Source organism: Onychomys torridus, chromosome 7 (genome assembly GCF_903995425.1).
Source record: "Onychomys torridus chromosome 7, mOncTor1.1, whole genome shotgun sequence".
Classification (NCBI taxonomy): Eukaryota; Metazoa; Chordata; class Mammalia; order Rodentia; family Cricetidae; genus Onychomys; species Onychomys torridus.
In genome coordinates, this window is record NC_050449.1 from 73,683,483 (window position 1) to 73,708,715 (window position 25,233).

The 25,233-nt window shown below is 38.4% G+C and overlaps 1 protein-coding gene across 15 annotated transcripts in view; it reads left to right on the forward strand.

The window, feature by feature from the left end:
• Positions 1-25,233, forward strand: part of Myo6 (myosin VI) — a 147,091-nt gene that overhangs the window by 87,309 nt on the left and 34,549 nt on the right. For 8 of the 15 annotated variants that reach the window (XM_036193214.1, XM_036193220.1, XM_036193218.1 and 5 more), the window contains exons 11-20: positions 1,416-1,424; positions 2,832-3,012; positions 6,296-6,440; positions 7,776-7,933; positions 9,098-9,189; positions 10,995-11,067; positions 13,583-13,710; positions 16,663-16,758; positions 17,003-17,176; positions 21,201-21,239. In XM_036193214.1, the coding sequence (XP_036049107.1) occupies positions 1,416-1,424; positions 2,832-3,012; positions 6,296-6,440; positions 7,776-7,933; positions 9,098-9,189; positions 10,995-11,067; positions 13,583-13,710; positions 16,663-16,758; positions 17,003-17,176; positions 21,201-21,239 (1,095 nt within the window). Of the gene's footprint in view, positions 1-1,415; positions 1,425-2,831; positions 3,013-6,295; positions 6,441-7,775; positions 7,934-9,097; positions 9,190-10,994; positions 11,068-13,582; positions 13,711-16,662; positions 16,759-17,002; positions 17,177-17,500; positions 17,594-21,200; positions 21,240-25,233 lie in introns of those variants that run through there. The other 7 variants (XM_036193217.1, XM_036193219.1, XM_036193224.1 and 4 more) reach the window with 2 other exon arrangements.

Below are 25,233 nucleotides of genomic sequence, written 5' to 3' on the forward strand. Positions count from 1 at the left end.
ACATAGTTAAAGTATTATTTCACAACAGTTGGTGGTCTCCATGATTATGGGCCAAGGTGAGGGATAATTCACAGATGGCAGGTGGTTAGGTAAAACTGCTCACCTCATGGTGGTTGGAAGGAAAGGTGGTTAGAGGAAAGGAAAGAGAGAGGCTGTATGTCAGAGACAAAGTAAAGACCACAAGACCCCTAGTTCAGCCAGCCAAATTTCCATCACTTCCTAATGACCCATCACATTTTGAGGCCATCGATAGATTAATCTACTGACGAGGTCAGAGTCTTTATGATCCAGTCACTTCTTCAAAGCCATTCCTTTGAATACTGCTGTACTGGAAACTAAGTCTCCCACACATGAGCCTTTTGAGGAACATCTCGGCAGAAAGCATAAAGTATGCTTTTTCATTTCTTGTCTACAGAAGAGAAAGTTGAAATAGATAGTAAATACCTTAAGCATTCTTGTGAAAGGCTGTTCACATATTATAATTTTGCTGTATCAACCATATATCTGGAATATATTATGCACTTATATATATATATATATATTTTGGTCTCATTAATCTAATAATTATGTAATTATTATTTTAAAATATTAAATGTTTAAGAATTTTAAACTTTAAAAATTTTTAACCCACAGAATTCAAGTAATCAATTGTATTGTGTCTAAACAACACACTTAAGTTATGAAAACTAAATCAGGATTAGTTATTGGTACTAGTTAATCTTGACTATTATTTTTAAAAAATATTTATGTCAGTTGAATGATTTTTTTACTGTTAGCAGTTTTTAATGGTTCTGCACTTGCCAATCAGATGTTTTGACTTTACTCAGACTGGGTAAGATAAATTATGTGTCAAATGCATTAATATAAATGTATAGAAATAAAATAAAATTCTCATTTCAAATTAGGAACACATGGAACTGCAGTTACTACTTGTTTAATTTGACACTTTGCATGTTATTTCAGACACAGCTAGCTATCTGAGTTCTGGGTAAATTTTATGTCTTAGCCACAGCTGAGACTTTTGGAAGCAGCATCAACATTTATTACGCCATTTACTTTACTATATCTGAAAAAGACCATATTGTTTATAAGATGCCATCAAATCTATAAGTTGCAGTGTTTCCACTAAGATAATCAAAACATAACTGGGACAATTGCAGTGGCCCTGTAGGGAAAATAAATAAAAAATGCAAAAGCGTAAGAAAAAGCAGCAGAGAGAAGAGAGAGCCTGTACTTACCCTCCAAAGAGTAGTATGCCCTCTGCTAGAAAGGAAAACGCCATCTTTCCATATTTTAGAGTGAGGATGCTGTATCAGAAATCTTACATTACTGAAGGAGAATGTGCATGTGTATAATATATAAAGGTGAACAGTGGACTAATATATCTAAATTACTTTTTATGTCTTCTTTGTCAGGATGATGAGGTGATCATTTTGACTAATTAAACCCTTTGCTTCATTCTATCTGGGTGTCTTTATGCTGTGTGCAAATTTTAGGAGAATGCAGTATTTTCAGTCTGCTGTGAAGCATATATGTTCCTGAAGTTTGATTAGAAAACAGTGTTTAAATGCTGCAGATGTTCAGCTGCGAGACTAAAAATTCTGCATGATAGTGTTTCTTCAAACTTTGCATGTGATTGTTGTTTTTGCTTCTTTTAAAGAATACAATAGAATTTCATTTTCTAGACATTTTCCGGAAATCTGGCACACACTCTGACATTTAAAGCATCTTGTGAAAAGCAGGCAGACTGCTAACTTGAAAAATAATTGCATGCTGGGAGATGAGAAGCAGTTGCATGCTGGGAGAAGAAAATATCAGACAGCTTTAATCCTCATTAATTCTGATGCTGAGTTTCCTTATTTTAACTTTAGCTTATAATGCTCAAGTTCTGGAAAATTCCTAGATCAGTTTTCTTTGTGTCCAGTAACTTCTCTTTTTGTTACTTCTTCTTGCTTTGCATACCTAACTTTCTTCACTCTCTGAGTTTGCTAGATCCTAACATATGAATGCCTGAGATACAAATTTTTCTAGGAGAGAAAACAGATTTCTCTATGTCTCTCTCTCTCTTTCTCTATTTTTTTTTAATCCAGAAAGCCATTGCATGGATTCCTGAAGTTACCCTAATGTGTAGTAATTCACCTCATCTTATACATACAACATAGAAAAATTACAGGATTACTTGTCAGGCCATGGAGATGCTGTTGGCTTGTCTGGATTTGCTTCTGTTTATATTGATGTAATTGTCAGTAGTTAACCTAGTGCCAAGCTTATTGGCACATTAAATTCTTTATTACAGTTCTTTTCACTTGTCCTGCTTTTTGTATTTATTTTTAATTGACAAATTTGCATATATTTGTAACCTGCATGGGTTATCATGCAACATTTTCTCATTGTATAATTACAGATCAACCGAGTCAGATGAGTGCAAACATCATTACTACTTTATTTCTCTTTGATCTGAGGCTGATGCTTCATTTCAGCCAGCCATCCTTTGCCTTTTCACTAATTTATATTTATCTAACATCCTAGACTCACAATACTCTAGCGTTAGCATCATACTTTAACTACAAAACATCTTATTCCATTGTTTGAATTCAAGTTTTTATTGAAAGAATTGTAGGTTCACACAAAGTTTTAAGAAATAGCACAGAGAATCCTTGCATACACTTTATGTACCATTCTATTCTTAAACATATGCCAATGCTGACATTTTTCTGTTGACAGATTTTGTTTTTGCATGTCGTATATTGCATTAACAGGCCTGCTGGTGTAGCTTTTAGTTGATTTGAGTGGCATGAAGACCAGTCAGTTGATACCTTCTTGTTTTATAGTATGTTAAGGCAGGTTCCCTGAAAGATCCTCTGTTAGATGACCATGGAGACTTTATTAGGATGTGCACAGCCATGAAAAAGATTGGTTTGGATGATGAAGAAAAACTTGACCTGTTTCGAGTCGTAGCTGGTGTCCTGCACCTTGGAAATATTGATTTTGAGGAAGCTGGAAGCACTTCAGGTTGTTCCTTAAGTTCTTAACTAAAGAATAAAATTGAGTATAATGCTTGTCCTCTCCTAGCCATATGAATATTCAGTCATTTGTGTGTACGTTTGTTGAAATTATAGCAAATTGCTGGGACAGTCTTTGTTACATGGTGATTCAACAGATGAAGAAAGAGTTTTGAACAAATTAGTAGCTATTTTAAAAAATTCCAGCTAATATTGTACTTTTAATAGTTAATGGAATAATTCTCTAATCTGTTAATATCTACTTTTACCTTTTCTATTTCATAGATCTAAACTTGGATCAGATAATTGGGGTAACTTACTATACAGCAGCCTATCCTTCTTAGTGGGAGATAAAAACAAAAGTATCATTCTTATAGAAATTGAGAAGTATTAAATCCAACCAAGATAGTACCTTTTCAGTTTTAATGTTTCCATTTCTATATAAACAATAAGACTATATAATTGCAAATTTGGTACCCAAATATAGAATTGACAAATGTAGCTCATCACCTGGTTTTTTTTTATAAATAAAATTTTAGTGGAATATAGATACTTCCATTGTCTATGTATTGTTTATCCCAGTGTGCATGCACCAGTGGCAAAGCTGTGCTCCTCAGAGACTTTGCCCTATGAAACCAAAAATATTTACTCCCTGCTTTCTTAGAATAAAATGTTTACTAGCCCTGCATTAATAGACTTTGCTAGAAACTTACACCAAGGATGCATGAAGAGTCTGAAGCATCACTTAATACAGCAGCCAATGCTATGGGCTGTGGTGTCAGCTCTCAAGGTATAGTCATTTGCAAAATGAGATAATCTGTAAGTGCTCACAAGAAGTACAATTCCTAGTAATAGTATATGTATAGAAAAGGGCCCCCAGAGAAAGATGGAAGGACTATCAGAGAGACAGTGTGTTAGGCTCAAGTCATGAGTGTGAATGGAGTACCCCCCCCCACCTGTTCCACCCTCTTTAAAATTTGAAGGCTTTTTAAAAAAAAATACGAGTGTATGCATTACTACATGTGTGCCTGGTACCCATAAAAGCCATAAGAGGGTATCCAGATCCCATGGAACTGGAATTACAGGCAGTTATGAGCCACCTTGTGGGTGCTGGAAAGTGAACCTGGGTTTTCTGAAAGAACAGAAAGTGCTCTTAATCACGGAGCCATCTCTCCAACAACCTCTCTCATGCTTTTGGAGACAGGTCTCATACAGCCTAGGCTGGCCTCAAAGTGATCTTCCAGCCTCCACCTCCCAAGTTCTGGGATTGCAGGTGTGTACCATGATACCCAGCTTTGCTTAGCATTTTTTGAGGCCCTAAATTTGATCCCAAGCACTGGAGGGAAAAATGTCTTCTATGCATAAAATCCTTCATAATCATAACTGAAACATATAAAAATGATGAGATAGGAGGTGCCTCCATTTTGCAGATATGGAACCTGCCCAGTGGTACTGAGCATGGTAACTATTGAAGTAATAGACAGGAGAGCCTGGTTGTAGTCATGTCTGACTGGTTTAGGAGATTGTCATAATTGTCTCTCATGACCTTCCGTCCACTGAGCCTTGTCATCTGTGAATGAGCAGACTAAGATAGACAATCTTCAATGACTTTCAGATCCATTGTCCTGTGATCTGTGAAGTCAATAATGTTGGACACAATATTTAGTGTAATGGATGAGCACATGACCGTCAATCAAATTGTTTCATTGTGTGCTATCTGCTTTTTTGACCTTGTCCATCCCGTGTCTTAGCTTCCTCCTTATAAAGAGATAGTGGGCCACAACTCATGCCATGAAGAGAAGTCAGTGACATAAGTATTTACAAGATGTTTTGAATACTGGTGTTTGGCAGACAGTAAATGAATAAATTAAATAATATATAGACTATTATCTATTAAAATGATGCATTAAAATTAGGTACTTGGAATATGTATTAATCATCTTTAAAGTTTTTTTAAAAGAGGAATTGGAATTTTTCTTTTGAAAATATATTTCAAGATATATTTTGTTTATATTTTAGCATTGTTATAGGAAGGGAGCTTGTGAGAGAGGGTAAATAATACACAAAAATAATTTAAAGTGTAGAATAGTTGACGTCCATGGGAATGTTAGACATGTGGTGAATGGCACTTTCCTGTCTCTTACTACTGACTTGAGGAAGGACATGCAGCTCTATAGTATATCCTAAACATCATGTGACTGACTGAAGCATGCTAAGTGATCAAAAGGGACATAGTCTGTGCTTGTTTCCTCTCTTACTTAAAAAAAAAATACTTTCTGTTGTGGGAGAAAAAAACAGAATGCAGGGGAGATTGGGGTGAGATAAACATTAGGTAATTTTTATTTTCATAGCTAAACTTTTGTTGTATTAATCTTCATTTTTTCCATGACTTCCCATGGATCCAAATCATTTCCTGCTAATTAAAAATGAGGTGTTCTTTTTTTCCTTCTTCCTAGAAAATTTAACTTTGGATTGCCATAGTGACTTGCAGAGAAACCTAGTACTTTTGTAGCGATTTTCACATAAAGTTAATTCTCCAATAAACATTTGTAAGGCTCCCCAATATTAAAAAGCTGTTTTATTTAGTGGCAGTATAGAAATACCTGTTAGGACTAACTGTGTTTTAAAAATCCCATGTAACAAATATGTATGTTATAACAGTAAAAATATCACAATGAACAACATGACAGTAATAAAAACATTTAGAGAACATTTTTAGGGAGTAACATGAATGCCCTGTATTATTTTAAAGTTTTTGCTTTTCCAAGATTAAAAAAATTCCTTATGTTGACCTACCATGCTCTTGTAAGAAATGCTGTAATATGATTTTTGAAAAAGGGGACATTTAAATAAACGAATGGATTCCTAACGGTCATATTTTTGTGTAATTTTAGTGTGGACAGGTCAGTGAAAGGGATTATAGCCCTGGTGAGGATGGCAGGAGAGTCTGTCACATTGTTCAGAAGGATGCACAAGTTAAAACTTAGGAGTTGTTTATTTCTGCACATTTCCAGAATAGTTTTGCCTCAAGTTGGCAGCAGATAACAAAAACTGGGGGGGAAATCGGCTGGCAGGGAGGGTCTCTAACTCTGGATTCGCCCCAGGTTAGGGTTTTCTGTTTAACTTGTTAGTAGCAGTATTCAACAAGGATGGAAAAAAGTGATCTGGGTTTTAAAGTTAGAAATGGTCCTCATCTATCCCATAATACTACATAGGTAGTATTCTAAGAAATGAATCTAGAAAACCTCATTTAACTCATGCGTATTAATTTCACACTGAAACATTTCCATTAGGCGGCTGTAACCTGAAGAACAAATCTGCCCCGTCATTGGAGTATTGCGCTGAGTTGCTGGGATTGGACCAAGATGATCTTCGAGTCAGTTTAACCACCAGAGTCATGCTCACCACAGCAGGGGGCACCAAAGGAACTGTTATCAAGTGAGTGCTAACTTGTTGCTCCTGCCTTGTGCTTTGTCAAGGAAGAACGAGTATTTTGAAAACACTGAGATTTGAGGTCAATGTTTATGCATCGTTCATTCTTCCCATTTGTATGGTCAAGCTATGCTTGAAAGATCAAAATTCTGTGCTTCCAGCGACTGCAGTTCATCAGAGATGAATGGGGTTCTCTGTGGAAGTGGTGTGTGCTTGAGTGCCTCCTAAGTGAGACTCACTTTATAGAGTATCCAGGCAACAGAGCTTCACTTCACACTTACTTTTAATTTGGAATGACCCTGTCTCAAAAACGGACAACTAAAAATTACAACACGCTCTTTTCTAGTGATACAGTATTTTAAATTAATGAAGTTGCCAATTTTTTTTTCAAAGCCACTCATATTTGGGTGGATCTTCCTGCTTCAAATAATCTTACCAAGAAAATCCCGACAGGGTGCCCTGCAGCTCAGGTTGTAGTTGATTCCAGATGCAGTCAAATTGACAGCTGTGATTATCCGTATGCTCTGTCTGATATTTTTATTTTATTTATTTTGTGTGTGGCGGGGAGATGAGACGTCCATGTGCCATGGACAAGTGTGGAGTTCACATGACAACTCTGACCAGAGGAACTCGCTCTATAGACCAGGCTACCCTCGAACTCACAGAAATCCACCTGCCTCTGCCTCTGGAGTGCTGGGATTAAAGAAGTGTGCCACCGCTGCCCAGCTCATACTTGAATAATTTTTAAAGTCACTAAAAAAATTGAACATTTTTTGGTGTTTTCCCATGGTACTCAGTATTTGGGACCTAGCATGGCATTTGGAAATTCTATTCTATGATACTCACTTTTTATTAGACTCTAATTTTACTGAGGAAAATAGCTTGCCCATCATTCCATACAGTTACTACATACAGGAGTTGGAAAATTCAAATTTTAAGATGTCAGTATTTTTTCCAAGTTAAATAAGTTACCAAACTTTTATGTTTCCCTGAATTAAACAAAATTTATTTAATATTTTAGAAAAGTGAAACAGGAAAATTATTTTTCTAAATAATTTTAGCATATTTAGTGTGTAAAGTGGGGTGTAGGTGAAGGTTAAAATGATTTTTAATCATTTTTTTTGCTCAATAGTACATTTTAGTCTAATTTTAATTAATTGTTTTAGTTTGTCTCTTGTAATTTTGTTCTTATTTTCTCTCTGCCTGCTCACCCAAAACTTGGCAGCTGACCCTCATAGCCAGTATGTCAGATAGGCTTTGACTTCACGTGTCCAGCATCATTTAGTCCACAGTCTGTCGCTGTAAGGACTTTGCACTGGAACATTCTCTTTGCCCCACCAGGGTCCCGCTGAAAGTGGAGCAAGCAAACAATGCCCGCGATGCTCTGGCGAAGACTGTCTATAGTCATCTTTTTGATCATGTGGTAAACAGAGTGAATCAGTGTTTTCCTTTTGAAACATCGTCTTATTTTATTGGAGTCCTGGACATTGCTGGTTTTGGTAAGTACTGTTTCTTTTGTTAATTTGTATTTAATATTTTTTTTTTACAAATAAAATAAATTATAAAAATGCTTTTCTAAAGCTGTCGTGTTAGCCTTTCTCATTGCTATGACCAAAGACCAGGAAGAAGCAAAAGAAGGCAGTGTTTATCCTGGCTTGAGGTTTCCATTTTCAGTCCACCCTGGTGGAGCAGGGCTGCTCACAGCCTGAAGGCCAGGAGGGGAGGAAAAAGGGAGGGGAAAGAGGACATGCCTATTTGGTAGATTTCTGATCCTATCTTCTTGCACCTGGAACCCCAGCCTCTAGGATGGCACTTCTCACATTCAGGGTAGGACTTTCTGTTTGTGGCGCTGTCTGGAAGACCCACACAAACACCAACTATTTTCTTAGGCACTTACCCATCTAATCAAGTTGACAGTCAAGGTGAAGTATCCCAACCTTTTGACTCACTTGATGCATTTTCTTTATATGTTCATGTCTGCATTGCAGCTTCCAGAGGAAGCTGATCAGTGCTAAAATGAAAGCACATTCATCTAAACTGCTACGGTTGAGAGTCTCCATCTTCTTAGATGAGTACAGCTGAAAAAAGATAAACTGAGTGCTGTTGCTAAGCACAATAAAGTTGGGACATAGTTCAGAGACAGATAAACTCCCATCACTGATAAGACTTCATAATCATTAGTCACTTTGTTAGCATGGCACACATGTTCAGAGTTGTAAAGAGCCTCATGGATCTTAGATATAATCCAACCCAACCCTTGACCTGAGGACAAACTACTATCATTGCATTTTTTGGTAATGGATTAAGCAGTGAAAAAAATTGCCTAAAGAGCATGAATTTTAAGTCACGTTTATACTTTAGGCTGTTTTAGAACCTTTGCTTTTGAAATTTGTGTTAGAGAAAAGTGACTTCTAACGTTTTAATTTTTCAATTCAGACACTTTTTTTGTTTTGGGAGAACAAGGTATTTCTGATACCCAAGTGCAGTGACTGACAAAATATATTTTGAGTAAAGGACATTTGTGGGCACAGACACAGAACAAAGAATTTCATGTAAACCCAATTTTAAATCAAAGCATTGACACTACGTTACTACATTTTATCCCGGGAGAAATTAATGAGTGTCATTGGATGGTGACAACTCTACTCTGGTTTTGTTTTCAGAGTACTTTGAGCACAACAGCTTTGAGCAGTTTTGTATTAACTACTGCAATGAAAAGCTTCAACAGTTTTTTAATGAAAGGATCCTGAAGGAGGTGAGTAATGTCATCATTTAAATTTAAGATCCATATTAAGCTGTTTAAATCTCAAGGAAGACAATCATGCTGCAATTACCCTGACTGATGGAGTCTGTCGTGAAGTGGCCCAGTGGTCCAGCAGGCGCTAGCCACTCAGCTGAAGTTTGGGGCCCTTGGAAGAGTGGATAGGCAGCTTTGCAGAAGGGAGTGTTGGTGATTTCTCACCAGTGGCTTTCATTAGTAAACTCAGCTTGTGTCTTTCATCTTGACTTGCTTGTTTCTGTTTCTGCCACTGCTAAAGACCTGCCTCCTCTCCCCTCTGGCCTTGGCCTCTCTTGCCCTTCTCAGGGTCTGCTTCTGTTTGCTCTACCAGCTGTTGGCCCTCTCCCTGTGTGCCGCTAAGCCACCAGCCAGGAGCTCTTCTTGAGCAGCCTCTGGCCAGCATACCTGTGGCCAGCGCTTTTCCTTCTGGACTGTCTTTTGGGCTGCACACCGCTTTTGAATGGCCTGTCTTTGACTGGCTGCCATTTCTTCTCTGGGAAGGAACTCCCTTCCTCTGTTCTCAGCATATAATTCTGGGCATGGCCGACATTCAGAATACCAAGTTAGACTAGGAAAAGTTACTTTATGATTCTTTACAGTTTACTCAAAGCAAAGATAGCTTTGGGTAAATTGGTTTGTTCCCAGGCTCATGATTTTCTCCCCTTAAAGCTGAATTCTCCCATGATTTCTCCCACTCCCTTAGCTTTCCTTTTTCTGTACCATCTGGGATAGGTTTGGCTGATCGAAAAAGCTGGAGTAGAGGGACTGGGAAGTTTATCCAAGCCAACCCTTCGTTGTTCAGATGCGGAAGGCAGGTCTGAGGGCATTTCCCAGCCGCTCTGGGCTTTAATCCCCTTCCCGAGGTTGGCCCACACCCTGAAACCCCCTTTAGACCAGCATTGCCATTCCTGAGATTTGAGCTGAAATATGCAGTGTTCTTTTTCCCCCTCATTCCCATTTCATCTGTTTTCTCCCCAAATTTGATTGTTTTTGTCTTTGCAGGTTTTTTGGCACATCACAGCTTTCGTTCATTTTTAAGTAGCTGTAGTTAGTCAGCTGTTGCATACACAAATGATCAAGTATTTCCCTGTAAGATGTGTCTGTGCTCTGTTCAGCGGCACTAGTCCTTCCTTTGTGGTAAAATCCCACATGCATGCTTGGTTTTTAACATGCCCAAATGCTTCCCTTCATACCCGCCCAGCTCACATTCCATGGAGAAATAGGAACCATGTAGAAAGGGTACACTGTCTTGATTTATGTTTGCTTTTATTACAGGCTTTTAAGTATACACATGAATTTCAAATTCAGATTGGGTCCAAGTTGACAGTGCCTTCTAGAATGTGAGGAAACTTCCCTGGTATAGGATGTGAGAAGAAATATTTAACCATTGAGGGAAAATTATGTTAGAGCACATTAACTTAATTTCAATGCATAGGTTACCCATATGATAAAAAAATCTTAAAAAGTATTTTAAGAAGATACTGACTTTACAATATTTTCATTGAGACATTATTGATGTATTATTCTTCCTAATTATATATATTACTTTGCTGTGGAGTCTCTGCATCCATTTGAAGTTATATGCTATTTTCCTGGTTTTAGTACTTGGCTACAAGTATTCAAACTTGACTCCATCTTCAGGAAACCATTTAGGGCTATACCTGTTGGTAAAGCATTTATATTTTAACTGGTAACTCTTATGTAGAAATGACACCAAACACAGGTGGCATTTTATGTTGCACAGTATTTCCATATTGATGACTATAATATTTGATTCACAGGAACAAGAGCTCTATCAGAAAGAGGGCTTGGGTGTTAATGAAGTGCACTATGTGGACAATCAGGACTGCATAGGTATGGATACTGTGAGTCCACCTTTGGGAAGCATGGGAGAGACCATGTATTTTCTGGGAATGTCTCTATGTACCGTGGTTCAGACACTAGGTATAGACTTGGGACTGTGGCGTTGCGAGGTGGACTTCCTTAGTACTCCTTGCTAGTTGTGTTTCCTGGCAAGGCATTTTGTCAGCTTTGTTGAAAGTTCTCCTGCAATCTCTGTTTATTGTGGTATGTATTTACTAGTCAGAAGGCTGTCTTGTGAGCCAGGTAAGAGGGGAGCGCCACTACTCAGGTAGCAAGCAGACAGCTCTGTCATCTCCTATGATGACGTCTATACTTTGGTGAGATTTGCCTTGCCTCTTGGTTCTGTCTTCTGCTGTGGATTGGCTGCAAGTTGGCTTTAGACATTCCATGTTAAATCTAGATAATACTGTGTAACAGCAGAACAGGGCCTCTGCTTTTCTTTGATCTTATCAATAAAGAAAGCTTACCCTACTGCCTTCCAGCTAGCTCTGTCGATTATTTATTTATTTATTTGTGTGGATGTTTTGCCTATATTTATATCTGTGAACTACATTCATGCCTGGTGTCCACAGAGGCCAGAAGAGGGCATCTGATCCCCTGGGACTGGAGTTAAAGATGGTTGTAAGCTGCTGTGTGGATGCTGGGAATCGAATCCAGGTCCTTTTAGTCACCAAGCCATCTCTCTATCTCCCATCCTTTTTCTTTTCTTTCCCACCCCATCTCTGAAATCAAGTGTTTGGCAAGTTTGGGAATTGAAAACCCAATTTAATAGTCCAGTCAACTCATATGCTAGACTTTGACAGCACAATATAGTACAGCATCACTTTGTACCAGTGCAGCATTCCAGAGGCTTCCTGTTGTGCCCTGGTCTAGCCAGCATCCTGTAGCCTCTGTGGCTCTTCTCCCCTCCGGGTCTCGGCTGTGGGATGTTAATCTTGCTGGAATTTCTCCCCGTGTCGATCTTTTGCCCCACTTCCGTCTCATTCAGTACCTACTGAAATACTTTCATTTACAGCTTAGTTCAACATGTTCATCCTCCTTTATCATCAGTTTTCAAAGAAGCATCGTTTTCTGATTGGTGGAATAGGAACCTTGATTTTTCTTTCTGGAACTGTATTCTAGCATTTATATATAAAATTGTATTTAAGATGTTTAAAATTTATAGTTATTTTGGTTAGGCAGAAAATCCAACCAACATAAAGGAAGTAACATAAAAATACATTGTTAGTAAAAATTATCTTTGAAAGTTTTAAAATCAGTTTTGAAGATAGTATTAAGAAGCTGGAGAGATGGCTCAGTGGTTAAGGGCACTGGCTGCTCTTCCAAAGGTCCTGAGTTCAATTCCCAGCAACCACATGGTGGCTCACTACCATCTGTAATGAGATCTGGCGCCCTCTTCTGGCCAGAAGGATACATGCAGACAGAACACTGTATACATAATAAATAAATAAATCTTAAAAAGTAACTATATGCAAAAACTTCTATAGTTTTGAGTTTGAATGTACATGTCATCTGGAAAAGGGAGTCCTTAGACTGTTACCCTAGTGAGCACAAAGAATGCTTATGGTATCAGTTACGTTCTTTGAAAAACATTTTAAAAATATGTTTTAGATTGCAATAGTGTTACATCGCTTTCTCCCTCCAGCCCCTCCCAGCCACCTTCCCTCAAACTCCTCCCATGCTCCCTCTCAAGTTGATACACTCTTTTCCTTTATTCTTTTTGTTTTGTTTTGTTTTGTTTTTCAAGACAGGGTTTCTCTGTGTAGCTTTGCACCTGTCCTGGAACTCACTCACTGTAGCCCAGGCTGGCCTCAAGCTCTCAGAGATCCACCTGCCTCTGTCTCCTGAACGCTGGGATTAAAGGCATGCACTGCTACCGCCTGGCCTTTATTCTTGTTATACACATACATCTATACACGCACACATGCACAAATATGTATAACCTGCTGAGTTCATTTTGTTGTTTCTATACATATGGTTTCAAGGCTGACTACTCTGTATTGGACAACCAATAAGGGGGAATTATTTTTGGGAGAGGCTAATTCTCCTTCTTTGCAAACTCACTAGTTTCTTGTAGCTCTTTGTCTAGGGCGGGACCACACAAACGTCCCCCTTTGCACATTACTGTGTCTACTGACATTGCCATTGTCCCAGTCTCGTTTACGAAGCCATGTCGAAGAGAGACAGTTTCACAGCAGATTTCCTGGCGTTCTGGCCCTTATAATCCCTCACCCACTTCTGTGACATTCTTGGGGCCATAGATACGTAGCTGAGCAGTCACTTTCTTTGTGAAGTTGTTTTTTTCCGAATTTGTATTAAAACTATGGTATTACCTTTAAATAAATGCTCATATTTGAAATTTAAACTCTCCCATTTCTGGATAGCCTCCGGTAGAATATATGTTCGTGATTAACTCTTACCTTGCTTCCAAATACTTCTTGAAACTGGGTAAATTTTCTTTAAAGTATTGTTTCACCACTATGAGTGTTTTGATATTTTGAAATAGATTTAATTGAAGTGAAATTAGTGGGAATCCTGGATATTCTGGATGAAGAAAATCGTCTTCCCCAGCCAAGTGACCAGCACTTTACATCTGCAGTTCACCAGAAGCACAAAAACCACTTCCGACTCACTGTGAGTTTACATTCTGAAAGGGACCTTCTGCTGGGAAGAGAACTGTCTAAGCAAACAGCTGCACTAGATTTCAGATACTGTTGACAACTAGAGTCAGAAGTTATCCAAAGATTATAGCAACTAGGTTATAACCAGCAAATATTTCCTTTTTTTTTTGAATGCCCTAAAATTGTGTGTGTGTATGTTTGTGTGTGTGTGTGTGTGTGTGTGTGTGTGTGTGTGTGTGTGTATACATACATATTTTCCAGTAAAGCTTTAGCTGAGTGCAGTAGCTCATGCACCCAGAGAGGGAAATGATACTGAATTGGTAGGAAGATCAAGTCATCTAAAGGGAAGAAGAGACAAGGCGAGAGATAGAAATAAATGTGCAGGGGGCTGAATTGCTGTTGGCTCTTGAGTGCTCGTGGCAGCAAAAGTGAAACTGTCTTCTGAGCACCTGGCATTTGTGGCTGTTTAAACAGTTTTCTGTGTTCCTCTAACTCTGTGCTAACCCTTCCCCTCAACCATCATCTCCTGAGACAGTCCAGACATAGCTTCACCCCAGTGCAGAAAGCTCGACCAGCCCAGAAATGCTGACTTGAGTTTCAGACATGAAGGTAGTTGCTACTACATATCAGCAGGACTCTCCCCACTCCCTCAAAAGAAGACAGAAGAAGAAACTAGAGAAGCTACTTAGAGTTTCTTAGTGGGCTTAGGGGACATGTTGGCGGATGTCTCCACTAACCGTGTGTGTTTTGAAGTAGTAAAAGAGTGTAATGCTCACTGCTTAGATGGTCAAGCCGCTTAAATGAATGATAACAAATATGCTCACTTGTGTTCATTATTAACAAAACAACAGCATGTACACCAAGCATTACTAGAGACCCATTAATATGTTAAAAAAGAGGCAAAGACAGTTTAAAATCCAATAAAAAATGATAAACATCAGTGGAAGAGAGATTCAGTGGTGTTACTGGAAAAACGCATGTTCAAACTCTCTCCTTTGACTTATAGTTCTTACATATCCCTAGTAGTTATTATAATGTGCAGCCTGTTTTTAGTACTTTGGTGGAAAGAAACAAAACAATATGTATCCATAATGAAACTTCTGCTAAGATTGAAGCTGTGTACCCAGTCTTACTTGTTTATGATGGTTTGATATATGGCCTATGATGCATGGTTGCCTCACCAAGGGTGCTAATCTCAGTCAGCATAACTGTGGCCACAATAATCCCAGAGGTGTGTAATTTAAAGACAGCATGCTCAAGCATCAGGAATGAGGCCTGGCTGCTTTTCTCAGGGAGAACAAGCAAGAACAATGTGATAAATCCCGATTTACAGAGGCCATTAGTTTGCTGTTTTTTTCTTTAAACTAAACGTGGTGGCCATTCATGGAACACTTTGCATTGTCCCAGTGCTTCTACCTGAATGATTTTATTTTATCCTATTAGTATCTTTATGTCACAGATGAGAGACAGAAAGGGGAGGTAAGTGACATGCCTTGATGGCATGTGAGGATGGGGTGGGTTAACAGGCAGGCAAGGTGGTGTAGCAGCAGAGTCTCCATTCCGGCTCCTGAGAGATTGCCCTTTCTCTGTTCAAAGAGCTCAGACCTCAGGTCTCACGGCTCAGTCTGTCCATTTTAAATGGTACTGTTTCCTTCCCTTGGGTTAGTTCTAGAGACAGATGTGATCATGGATGTGAAAGTATCATGGAAGTTTAAATAATTCAAATATGTATACTGTAATTAAACGCTACCATCCTAGAATGGTATAGTTTCCTTGAAGTAGTTTCAGGCTCACTGTGGAAAGTGTTAGGATGGCTGGTTTGAGACACCAGAAGTGTCCTTGTGCTGACCTCCTGGTTTTCTTCCTGGCTGCACTTGAGAATCATCCTATAACAACACCACAGGGAGGTGAGGGAGGTTTAAACCCCCTGAGTGATCTAATAAGCATGAAGATTGAGCTTTAGAAACAGGAGGTTAATTTCACAAAAATTGGAACTGTGTTTTGTGTTTGCTTTCAAATAAAGTTTTATTTTTAAATGTGTCTGTTTGTGGGTATATGCACACCACCATAGTGCCTGCAGAGTCCAGGAAAAGATGTTGCATCACCTAGAGTGGCAGTAGTTTTGGGCTGCTAGATATGGTTACTTGAAACCAAACCCAAGGCCTTTGGAAGAACAGGAAGCACTGTTAACCAGTTTCAGTGTATGGCAGGCATGGACGTGTGTATTCTTTGTATGTGGCATCCGCCCATGTGTGTTTATTTTGTGTGTGGCATTCATGCATGTATATGTGTTTTGTGTGTGGCACATGTGTGTGTATGTGTATATGTGTTTTGTGTGGAAGGGGTGTGTATATGTTTTATGTGTGGCATTCATGCATGTGTGTATGTTTTGTGTGTGACAAGTGTGCATGTGTATGTTTTACGTGTGGTAGTTTGTGCATATATGCATTTTGTGTGTGTGTGTGTGTGAGAGGCATGCATGTGTATATATTTTGTGTGTGTGTATGTGAGGCATGCATGTGTATATATTTTGTGTGTGTCAGGCATGTGAGTATATGTTTTCAGTGTAGGAGTTATGCATGTGTATATGTTTTTTGTGTGGCAGGGATGTGTGTATTTGTTTGTGTGTGTCAGGCATGTGAGTGTATGTTTTGTGTGTAGGAGGTGTGCATGTGTATGTTTTGTGCATGGCAGGCATGTGTGTGTGTGCGTTTCCTGTGGGGCAGGTGTACATGTGTGTATGTTTTGCTCTTACATCAATTTTTTTCACTAAGACCCAAGCAAATGTTGATTAGGTTCCACAAGAACTTTAACATGTACCTGACATTTAAACATAGCATAATTATGAGAAATGTGAAACTTCTCTTAATATTTCAGGTAATCTGCATCTGGGATTGTCTAAGGAAAGTCACTGACAGTCTTTTCTTAATGTGGTCACTTCTATCTGTCTGCACTTTCCCCCCAGATTCCCAGGAAGTCAAAGCTGGCAGTGCACAGGAACCTCAGAGACGATGAAGGTTTTATTATCAGACACTTTGCAGGAGCAGTGTGCTATGAGACAGTGAGTACAACATTGCTTAGCAGAAAACAGTTGGTGTTGCAGCCACACTGCAATATGGCAGCCTCGGCCTTTTACACTTGAATGGCTTTACAAATTCATCTTCTTGATACACTAATCACCCACACTGAAGTCCCTGCTCTCTTGGTCAGTGTGGAAACAGAACATATGTGGTTTCTCAGAGCTCAATTAGGGGATGTTTTTCACAATGTGGATGGAAACAATTTATCCGATTTTTTTTTTTCAGACCCAATTTGTGGAGAAAAATAATGATGCACTCCATATGTCTCTTGAATCATTGATTTGTGAATCCAGGGATAAGTTTATACGGGCATTATTTGAATCATCCACAAATAACAACAAAGATACAAAACAAAAGGCAGGAAAACTTAGTTTCATCAGCGTGGGAAACAAGTTCAAGGTATTTGTGCTACATAACTCAACTGAAGGGTTTTGTTTTGGCTGTATTTAAAATAAAAATCATTGTTTTGTATTGTAAAGTGGATCATGTAGATCATGGAAGTGCCCCAGGTATGTCTCAAGAGAGGACCCTGCATTATCAAGCTTGTATGTACCATCTGATTGTGGTTGTAGTGACCGAGTCTACAGAAATGCTTATATTTCCAGACTGTGTTTGCACACAGCAATCTGATTGATTCTCCTAGTGTTCTTGCTTCTGCATACTGCCTGGGTGACCTTCAAGCCTTCTCTTTCCCACATGTTTTCTGTCCCCTTCCTTATTCAGCAGTTCTGTTTAGCTGCAGTAGTTCAGCTCCAGATGGCTAGAGAGGACTAGTTGAGTTGAGAGAGGAAAAACAGGCACATCCAGGGGCTTCAGGTAAATGATCGCCTTCATAGCATGGCTCAAGTTAATGGTTCTGTTTGTGATTCATTTTCAATGCATTTTCTCTCATGGCATCATGGGCATGCATATTACAGTAAAATTTAATTAGAGCTTTTGATAACTTTTATGAAAGAGTGCTCTGGTGTGGAAAACTCTTTAATTTGCTTATCTAATGCTCAAGAATAATTTATTTTATTAATTTTGAGTCAGAAATTAATTCTTAAAATCTAAAAAGGAATATTTTAAAACAAGGTGTGTTTTAGTGATAGAATGCAATTAATTGCTTATAATTATTGTTCAGTATTGCTTATAATCATTACTTAGTATAGGAAAATTAAAAAAAAACTTTAGTAAATAATTAAAATGTGTAGAACAAAGAAATACAATTCTCTATATGTTTCCAGTATCATGTTTTCTATATAACTGCATTTTGCTTCTTGAAATGCATACTTTAAATATTAAAAATGATATAATTAAGAACAGTATTTATATAAAGCAGTGGTTCTCAACCTTCCTAATGTTGTGACTCTTTACTACAGTTCTTCATACTGTAGTGACCCTAACCATAAAATTATTTTCATTGCTACTTCATAACTAATTTTGCTACTGTTATGAATCATAATGCAAATACTTGATATGCAGGACATCTGATATGTGACCCCTGTGAAAGGGTCATTCAGCCCCCAAACAGGTCATAACCTACCAGTTAAGAACCACTTATATAAATAGTACTGTGGTACTAACTAGTAGCACAAACCTCAAATCCCTTTTGGGTTGAAATGGGCCCTAACCTGGGCTTGGTGACACATGTCTGTAATCCCAGATCAGGGGAATTAGAGCTAGGAGGATCAGGAGTTCAAGGCTAGTCTCTGCTACCTAGATCAAGATCAGCCTGAGCTATGTGAGACCCTGTCTCAAAGCCCAAAACCAAACCAGATGAACAAAACAAGAAAGAATTGTCATGGATCCTGAATGTCTAACTTGATGCTTACATTTCTAAAAACTAAGTTTCTTTTCAAAGCTTTCAAAATATAAATATTGAAGAAAAATCATAAAACATTTTTAGGTCGCTGAATGCGAGGGTTTGAATTTTAAGATGTATTAATTATAAGTTCTTGATATACTCAGTGTCAAAATTTTTTTATCTAGTATTTTTCCATTCCAGATTAAACATTTGATAACAGGTTGGTCTGAAAACAGCACACGGGCTAAGTGTGGTGTCATGGCTCCTGTGGTCCCAGATGACTCAGGAGACCAACAAGGAGGATCACTTGAGCCTAGGCATTCAGGGCCAGGCTGGGGAACATTACCATCAGACCCCTCCACAGAAAATAGTGATATTGCTACTAAAAATATACTTAAAATGATAAACAGTATAAATAACCTTTAACTGGAGGGTTCAAATACCTTGTAACTGTTTATATATAAACAGTTTTTTTCACTGATTGCAAAAACTCTGAGTGATAAGAATAAAATATTCCACATGTTTTTCTCTGATATGCTTTAGAATGAAGTCTTTTTATTTTGAAACAGGGTCTCATTTTGTAGCTTTGGCTGATCTGAAACTCATAATAGGCTGACCTTGAACTCACAGAAATCTACTGGCATCTGCCTCCTGAGTGCTGGTATTAAAGACATGCACTACCATTCTGGGCTGTTATGAAGTTTTCATAGGACTCTTAACTTTAAAGATACTTCAGTAGCTTGTTAAATTAAATGTGAGCTGTCTAAGACAAACAGAAAACAGGCTCCATTGCAGTAACACCAGTTATCCAGTGCCATGGGACCAAGTATTTTTCTACCACTTACTGATAGTGTTTTAGAAAAAGTAATTATTTTTTCTGGAAATCTTATTATATTATAAACACGAATATTTGTGTCTTTAAAAATAAAATAACCGGGCGTTGGTGGCACATGCCTTTAATCCCAGCACTCGGGAGGCAGAGAAACCCTGTCTTGAAAAACAAACAAACAAAAAAACCCAAAAACAAATAAATAAATAAATAAATAAAAATAAAAATAAAAATAAAAATAAAAATAAAAATAAAAATAAAAATAAAATAAAGGGCTAGAGAGATGTCTTGCAGAGGACCCAAGTTCTGTTCCCAGCTCCCACATCAGGTGATTCACATGTGCCTGGAACTGGTTCCAGGGAACCTGAAGCCTCTGGCCTCTGAGGGTAACTGCACTCACTGCAACATGCAAACATGTATACATAGTTAACATCAAATCTAAAAATAATTATATAAGAAAAAACCACATGAAGCCTGATTTGCCAAGAGGACTCCTGCTCCTGGGCTTTGGCTTGTGTTAATGGACTTCTTTCTGTTTTCTCAGCTGTGGCTATTTAATTTTTCCTTCTACTATTCTGACTTTATCTCCATTTTTTTTGGGGGGAGGACAAAACAGCACCCTTAAAAAAGAGTGGATTTATAACTGTTGCTTTCTTTTCAAAGAGGCTGTTGACCTGCTTTTCAGTTGTCTGGGGTACAGACTGATGTCGACTTCTGTCAACTGGTTATGTGTGATGTTGACTTCTGTCAATTAGTTTTGTGCATGTGACTGTAATTTTCAGTCCCATGACAAATTCATTTTATTCTAATAACACAGTAAGAGAATGAACTTTGATGTCAGGGCTTTGCCGTTGCTAGCTCCATGGACTCAGACACATCATTATTTTTCTTCCTAGATCTTAATAGTACCTGTATAAGGAAGCTAATAATCTACTGTTAATTAGGTTCATTGTGCTGGATTCTTCATGGGATTAAACATAACAATACTCAGGAAAAGCTTTCTTTGAGCATTGCCTCACAGAAAAGCATTCAGCAAAGTCTGCATGTTACTATTAATTATAACTATGCTCAACAAAACATGTTAATTTAAGGATTAGCATCTTAATTTGTATTTTCCAAGTAGCATAATAAGCATTTCAGCATAAAATTAATTTGTAGACTAGCAAAACAAACATAATTTAAGCACACTGAGCCAGGGTAAATTATAATCAATATTATGAAACTAGGAAAGTATGGTAACTGTATTCATTGTGAAAAATATTTTAAGGAAATTGTTCAAGTTTTAAAAGCACTTGAAATATATAACATTTTAAAACAGGGAAGAGAGTTTCTGAAGCTAGATAAAGCAGTTTTGTTTTGCTATGCTGCATGAGCTAACCCTGCTGTACAAACAGTGCTCGTTTTAAACATCTCCACCTTCATAGCATGTGACACAGTGGTGCCTTGTTTGCCCCATACTTAGATACTACACTGCAGCTTTCACACTGAGTACCCCCCAGTATCTTCACGTGCTTTCATTCCTTGCTTATATAATTTTTCTTATTCATCTTCTTTGTTAGTGTCACTAATTTTCAGCCTTAATTATACAAGTTCTCTGTTAATAATGTAAATTATTGTCCTTGACATTTCATTAGCCATTTTGCATGATGCTGCCTGTTACAGAGTTTGTGTGCCAGAAGGTTATTATAATATGTTCCATATGGATGTTTTTGCATGTTATTCTAGTCTAATAGTGGCTAGTCAATATTAATTCATTTCCACTGTGCATTTTGACCTTTTGAAATAATCTTGTCTTCTTTCTTTACTAGACACAGTTAAATTTGCTTCTGGATAAACTCCGAAGTACTGTGAGTATGCTTAATAAGAAAACACGTTTTTAAAGTGGTGTTTTGAAATTATTATTAGTGGTTATTCAAGTAAGCACAGTAACCTTTGGATAATGAGAGGTATATTTTAAACCACATTCTCTTTCAAAAAGAAGTTGGTTTTTAGAGGGCTGGAATTTAACTCAGTGCTAGACTCTTAGCTCGTAAGCATGAGGTTTGGGATGCCAGCCAGCCCCAGTGCACACCCCAGTGTATGCACACCTAGCCACAGACACACCCAGCCATACCCACAACCACACCCACACATGCATACATACCCACAGCCACAGCCACACCTACACCCATACCCACATATACAGTCAGCTTTTGAGATGGTAAGGTGTTTATTATTAGTTTTTGAAAAATTTTCTACTCATTTTTTTATATACCAACCACAGATCCCCCTCTCATCCCTCCTCCCACTCACCTCTTCTCCCCCCCCCCCCCCCCCGACCCATCCCTCATCCCCCTCCTCCAACAGGGTAAGTTCTCCCATGGGGAGACAGCTAAGCCTGGTACATTCAGTTGAGGCAGGACCAAGCCCCTCCCTGCTGCATCAAGAGTGAGCAAGGTGTCCCCATAGGTAATGAGATCCAGAAAGCCAGCTCATGTACCAGGGATACCTCCTAATTATACTGCCAGGGGCCCTTCAAACAGACCCAGCTACACAACTGTCTCCTGTATACAGAGGATGTAGTCTGGTCCCATGCAGGTTCCACAGCTCTTGGTCCAAAGTTTGTGAGTTCCTTTGAACTTGGTTCAGTTGTCTCTGTAAATATCTCTATCCATGATCCTGACCCCCCTTGCTCATATATAATCCCTCTTCTCTCTCTATGACTGGACTCCCAGAGCTTGGCCTGGTGCTTGGTTGTGAACCTCTACATCTGCTTCCATCTGTTACTGGATAAAGTCTCTATGATGACAGTTAGGGTATTCACCAATCTGATTACAGGGGAAGGCCAGTTCAGGCACCTTCTCCACTGTTGCTGGTAGTATAATCCCCAGTCCTTGTGGATTCCTGGGAATTTCCCTAGCACCCAGTTTCTTCCTTACCCCCAAATTTCTCCCTTATCCCATAATAGTACCCCACAAAATAAACCTCCCTTTTAACTACGTGGAGCGGCCTTAATAATTTCACCAATAGTCTTCCTCTATCAAGTTATCTCTTTCATTGCTCTCCCACCCATCCCTCCCCAAGCTTGACCATCCCATTCCCTCATGCTCTCATCTCCCATCCCCTCTCCTCTGTTGCCCGCCTCATCCACACTTTACTCATGGAGATCTCATTTATTTGCCCTTCCCAAGGTGATCTGTACTTCCCTCTTAGAGTCCTCCTTGTTTCCTAGTGTCTTCTGAGCTGTGAGTTGTAGTCCGATTATCCTTTGCTTTAACTCTAGTATCCACTTATGAGTGAGTACATACTGTGTTTATCTTTCTGAGTCTGGCTTACCTCACTCAGGATGATTTTTTCTAGTTCCATCCATTTGCCTGCAAATTTCATGATGTCATTTTTTTTTTTTTTTCCAGCTGAGTAGTACTCCATTGTGTATATGTACCACATTTTCTTTATCCATTCTTCGGTTGGACACCTAGGTTGCTTCCAGGTTCTGGCTATTATAGATAATGCTGCTATGAACATAGTTGAGCAAGTGTCCTAGTGATGTTTGAGCATCCCTTGAGTATATGCCCAAGAGTGGTATCATTGGGTTTTAAGGAAGATGGATTCCCAATTTTCTGAGAAACTGCCATACTGATTTCCAGAGTGGCTGTACAAGTTTGCATTCCCACCAACAGTGGAGGAGTGTTGCCCTTGTTCCACATCCTCCCCAGCATAAGCTGTCTTCAGTGTTTTTTTTATCTCAGCCATTCTGACAGGTGTAAGATGTTATCTCAGAGTTGTTTTGATTTGCATTTCCCTGATGACTAAAGATGTTGAGCAATTCCTTAAATGTCTTTCAGCCATCTGAGATTCTTCTGTTGAGAATTCTCTGTTTAGCTCTGTAGCCCATTTTTTAAATTGGATTGTTTGGTATTTTGCTGTCTAGTTTCTTGAGTTCTTTGTATATTTAGGAGATCAGCCCTCTCTCAGATGTGGGGTTGGTGAAGATCTTTTCCCATTCTGTAGGCTGTCATTTTGTCTTATTGACTGTGTCCTTTGCCTTATAGAAGCTTCTCAGTTTTAGGAGGTCCCATTTATTAACTGCTGCTCTCAGTGTCTGTGCTACTGGTGCTATATTTAGGAAGTGGTCTCCTGTGCCAATGCATCCTAGGCTACTTCCTAGTTTCTCCTCTATCAAGTTCAGTGTAGGAGGATTTATGAGGTCTTTGATCCACTTGTATGTTTTTAAAATTATTTGAAAGTCTTTGTGGTAAATAAATGAAGATTTCTCAAAATTGAAAATAGTATTGTGAAAAAGAGCAGACATTTTATTAAAGACAAAGCATGAAGTGTAGTATAGTAAGACTCCAGACAGGGCAGTGTGCTGCAGACAAAAATGAACTCATTATTTTTCTGTTCTTTACACATGCCACGCTTACTACAAGTTCATCTTTTAACTACATTTTATTGATTCACCCTGGTATTGTTTTTCTGGTTGTTTTTTGGTGGTGTTTGGCATTAAACCTAGGATCTTACACAGGTTATACACCTGGCTCTTGATTTTTTTTTTCTTACGTTTTTGGACAGGGTCTCCTTATATAGCTCAGGCTGGCCCTGAACTTACACGTGGGTTCACCCCACTGTTTTGACAGAAAAACAAAACCCATATAGAAAGAAATCTTAATTGCTGAGTATGGTGGCACATACCTGACAACCCTAGAATTTGGGAAGTTGAGGCCAGAGACTCTTAAGTTTGAGGCCAGCTTGGCTTACAAAGCGGGAGTTTGTCTTTATAAAACAAAATGTAAAAGAAAGACAATGAATATGTGGATTGTAGAAAAATTGTGATTCCAAGGAAAGGCTTATTTTTTTATACATATCAGAGTTCAAGTTCATACTCTTCCCTTTAAGGCATCAGCCATCTCCAGCAGCCAAATGTTCACTCTGGCCAAGCTGTTACTGCTTTACTTACTGATAAATTTGCCTTTGGAGCCATCCAGAAAATCATGAAGTTTCCGAGTCCAAAATATTTGACTCGTAAGAGCTAAGCACCTTGTAAAAATACAGTATTTTTTCTTTGAGAAATTCATACATGTGTATAATGTATTTGATAGAGTTCACGTGCACTCTTCCTCACGAGCCAGGCATCTTCAAATGTCAAGGCTTATAAGGAGGTTGTTTTATTTTCATTTCCCAGAGTGCACTGCTCTAAAATGATGAGGTGATTGTGGTTTGTAGAAACATGTCATCCAAGTGTCTGTGGTGAGCATCATTATTGAAATAGTTATTTAGGGTTGTATGGTGGCCACTTTGAAGAGAAGCAACTGTTTGTCCGCTACATTATCTTCCACACACAGCACTCCCATTGTGGTACAAACAGTATCCTTTCTGCCTCATTCAGCAAAATATGATCACCACATGGAAGCCCTTAAGTTTTGAAAATATTGCTTAATAAACAAAACATACAGTGGTGCCATTGGAGACCTGTATATTCTTGAAGTTGAATGAAAATACTGATTTATGTTTGTGTTTTGTTTGCTTACATTTTAGCCTAAATTTTAAATGGCATTATTTTTATTTCCCTTCCCAGCCTCTGTAGAGGCCAGAGATCTAGCTAAGTGGTAGAATGTTTGCCTGTGTGGGCAAGGCCCGGCCCTGAAAAAAAAAAAGCCAAACCCTTCATGAGGAGATCGTTAAGCCTACAGAGTGCATTGTTCAAAAGGGATGAAATTCTTTGCAGTGAAAGACTTTATAAAACGATTTTTGACATTCAAAAATAAAATGTCATCTTGCTAACATTTATTTAGAATGTAGACATTCATTTCAAGTTTCAAATTATAGAACTATGACAATAAAACTCTAAGTTCCTTTTAGTTA